Below are 2,724 nucleotides of genomic sequence, written 5' to 3'. Positions count from 1 at the left end.
GGCAAAACTGCTATTTGAGCAGGAAGATCTGAAATGGATATCTTAACTTGTTACAGATAGTGCATACAAGAAGTATTTATAACTTGTATTATGTTGTTCCCTCATATAAGATCAGGGCTTCGACAATCAAGGCACTTTGCAGAGAGGCCAAAAGGTAGTCCTTTCCCAAAGAGTCTGCAATCTAATCAGATCAGACAAACAATGGTGGGAGTGGGAACAAAGCGAGGGATTGAACCTGTCTCTCTCCACTGTTGTTGTTCAGGGGCCTGTTCCCTGGACTATGCTACCTTACCTGTGACGCTTTCTTGATCTGAATTTTCGGGTGGTGGGGGGAGAGGGAGAAGAGTGCTGTTTTGACAGGAATTTAATACATAAAAACTCTTCTCAGGCTTCAGCTAAGCATCTTTCATTCTGAAAGATTCCAAAGAACGTGTCAATTGCACACACAACATCCCTGGAGGCACCTGTGAGGAGCCAAGGCAATAAAGTAACTAGCATTCAGTAGTCTGCAGAACAGTGAGGAGGGAAATCTTGTCCAAGGCCGGCAGGGAAAACCCTCTTTTCCCATTGTAAATATCCTGGAATACACAGAGACTGGTTTTCATAGAAATCAATGTGTACAATTACTATGACTGCATGCGTGACTGGGTATTTGCCACATGGCCAGTCAAGCATGCTGGATTTGTATGCATACATACTCAATCTGCACATACAATTAATTGCATGTAGGCATTTCTTTGTGCAGTTACAGGCTTCTGGTCATACAGAACAGACACGACTCCAGTTTTAAAAGGTAGCTAAGAAACCTCTAGTCCCGGATCTCTCTCTGCTTGTCTGTTCAGTCTCAGACTGCAGTCTGTCAGGGCAGGAAGTCTCTCCTGGGATGTCTAGATGGTGTGTAGCACGTTGCAGGTTCTACATCAGACTCATAATAGCCCCTCTCAACAGTTCTGCAGAACAACAGAGATTGGAACCAGCTGCTCTGCGCTGCTAGGATGACTTACTGATTTACCTCTTATAGCACTGAAGCTCCTCTTGCACAACATGAAGCTGAGCTTTCAGCTGGTTTCGTTCTTGCAACACATCTTCCAACTCTTGCAACGTGAACCGTGGGCGATTTGGATCGGTGAGATCTATTATCATCTTGTCTGGGCCCAGGCTCAGCTGTAGAACAAAAAACCAATGATTTGAAAGTTAAACAAGCAACCCAAGAATGCAACCTGCCTCAATGAACTTGTGGACAGAAGCGGGGCTGTTCTTCTGACAAGAGATCGGGCATAGGAAGAAACAGGAATTCCTTTTCGCCATCTGGGTACCCAATGATCTAATTGCTTAGATGCAAAATTACCATTCTCTCTTTTATTAGAGAGAACGGTAATTTCCCTCTAAAAAAAGTCTGTGGTTAGGGGCCAGCTGTGAAAGCACCTACTATAGCACAGCCCCTGAAAAGTGGGGCAAAGCCAGTGCTAATTATCCACATTTTTAAGGACGGAGACCTGAAGTGCAAAGAGACAAAGTGACATGGCCAAGGTCACAGCGGGATGTTGCAGAAGGGCTCCGATTTGCACCGTGCCCCTCCGAGCCCCAATCTCGAGTTGTACCCACCCGCACCAGCCAATCGCTCAGGGTGGGGGCGATTCGCACCCACCGTTTTGAGATTTCCAGACCCTTCCTGAGCGGGGCAGAGCCCACACGCTGGCTTCTCCTGGCCTGGGGAGTCGTGGAGGAGGAGGAGGAGGGCGGGGAGCAACCCCTGCCCACAACAGGTCCCCAGCCCTCGGCCCCACGCACCTGGTCGCGGACGGGCCGGTCCCGCAGCGCCCGCAGCTCCCTGCGCAGGCTGTCCCGCTCCAGGCGCAGCTGCTCGGCCGCGCGGCTCCCGCCGCTCACCAGCGCCTCCAGCAGCTCCAGCACCCGCACGAGCTGGAACTGCAGCCGGGCGCGGCGCGCCGGGTCCCCGCCCAACGCCTGCAGCTCGCGGCCCAGCGCGTACGAAATGTCGTACACGTCCTCGGTCCGCAGCTCCTCCGCGCTCTTGCCCAGCGCGCCCCGTGCGCCCTCCTCCTCCTCCTCCCCATCATCATCCTCCTCCTCCTCCTCCTCCTCGTCCGCCGCCTCTTCGGCCTCCACCGCTGCCGCCGCCCCCTCCTCCTCCCGCCGCTCCCGCATCATGGCGGCCTTAGGCCAGCGCTCCTGTCTGTCCGGCGCCGCACATTCGTGCGCCCCCGAGATTTAAAAAAAAAAAAAAAAAAAATTATATCTATTTTTAACTTCCCCACAAGAGGCGCTGGTCTTTCCCCCCACCCGTTTCTCCTCTGGCTCCTCCTCTTCCTCCTCCAGCTGGCGAATCGGCGCCTCCAGATGAGCAGTGTGCGGAGGGGTGGCGCAGAGCGGTGTGCGGCGGAGGTAGTGAGTGCGGGGGCTGGGGCTCAGCTTTGGGGGGGCGGGCGAACGAAAGACTGGCGTTAGCATGTGAGTTTCGTAATGCGGGGGAGTCACGCGTTACACTGCGCGGGGGTATGGGGGGAGTCATAGGTTACACTGTGCGCGGGAATGGGGAGTCACGTTACTCTGCGCGGGGAATGTATGTGGGAATGGGGGGGCCACACGTTACACTGTGCACGGCAATGGGGGGGCCACACGTTACACTGCGCGGGGGTATGGGGGGAGTCATACGTTACACTGTGCGCGGGAATGGGGGCCACGTTACGCTGCACGGGGGAG

At 54.2% G+C, this 2,724-nt stretch overlaps 1 protein-coding gene across 1 annotated transcript in view; it reads right to left on the bottom strand.

Annotated features, from left to right (window-relative positions):
* RILPL2 (Rab interacting lysosomal protein like 2) overlaps window positions 1–2,187 on the bottom strand; it is an 11,349-nt gene extending 9,162 nt beyond the window's left edge. Inside the window, exons 1-2 of the mRNA XM_019507133.1 lie at window positions 1,792–2,187; window positions 1,013–1,164 (exon numbers count right to left, since the gene is read on the bottom strand). Of these exons, the coding sequence (XP_019362678.1) occupies window positions 1,013–1,164; window positions 1,792–2,172 (533 nt within the window). The 5' untranslated portion in view covers window positions 2,173–2,187. The remainder of the gene's footprint in view (window positions 1–1,012; window positions 1,165–1,791) is intronic.
* Between the last annotated feature and the right edge of the window lie 537 nt (window positions 2,188–2,724).

Source organism: Gavialis gangeticus, unplaced genomic scaffold (assembly GCF_001723915.1).
Source record: "Gavialis gangeticus isolate Ggan-Ray unplaced genomic scaffold, GavGan_comp1, whole genome shotgun sequence".
In the NCBI taxonomy this organism is placed as follows: Eukaryota; Metazoa; Chordata; order Crocodylia; family Gavialidae; genus Gavialis; species Gavialis gangeticus.
This window is presented reverse-complemented; position numbering and strand designations above follow the sequence as displayed.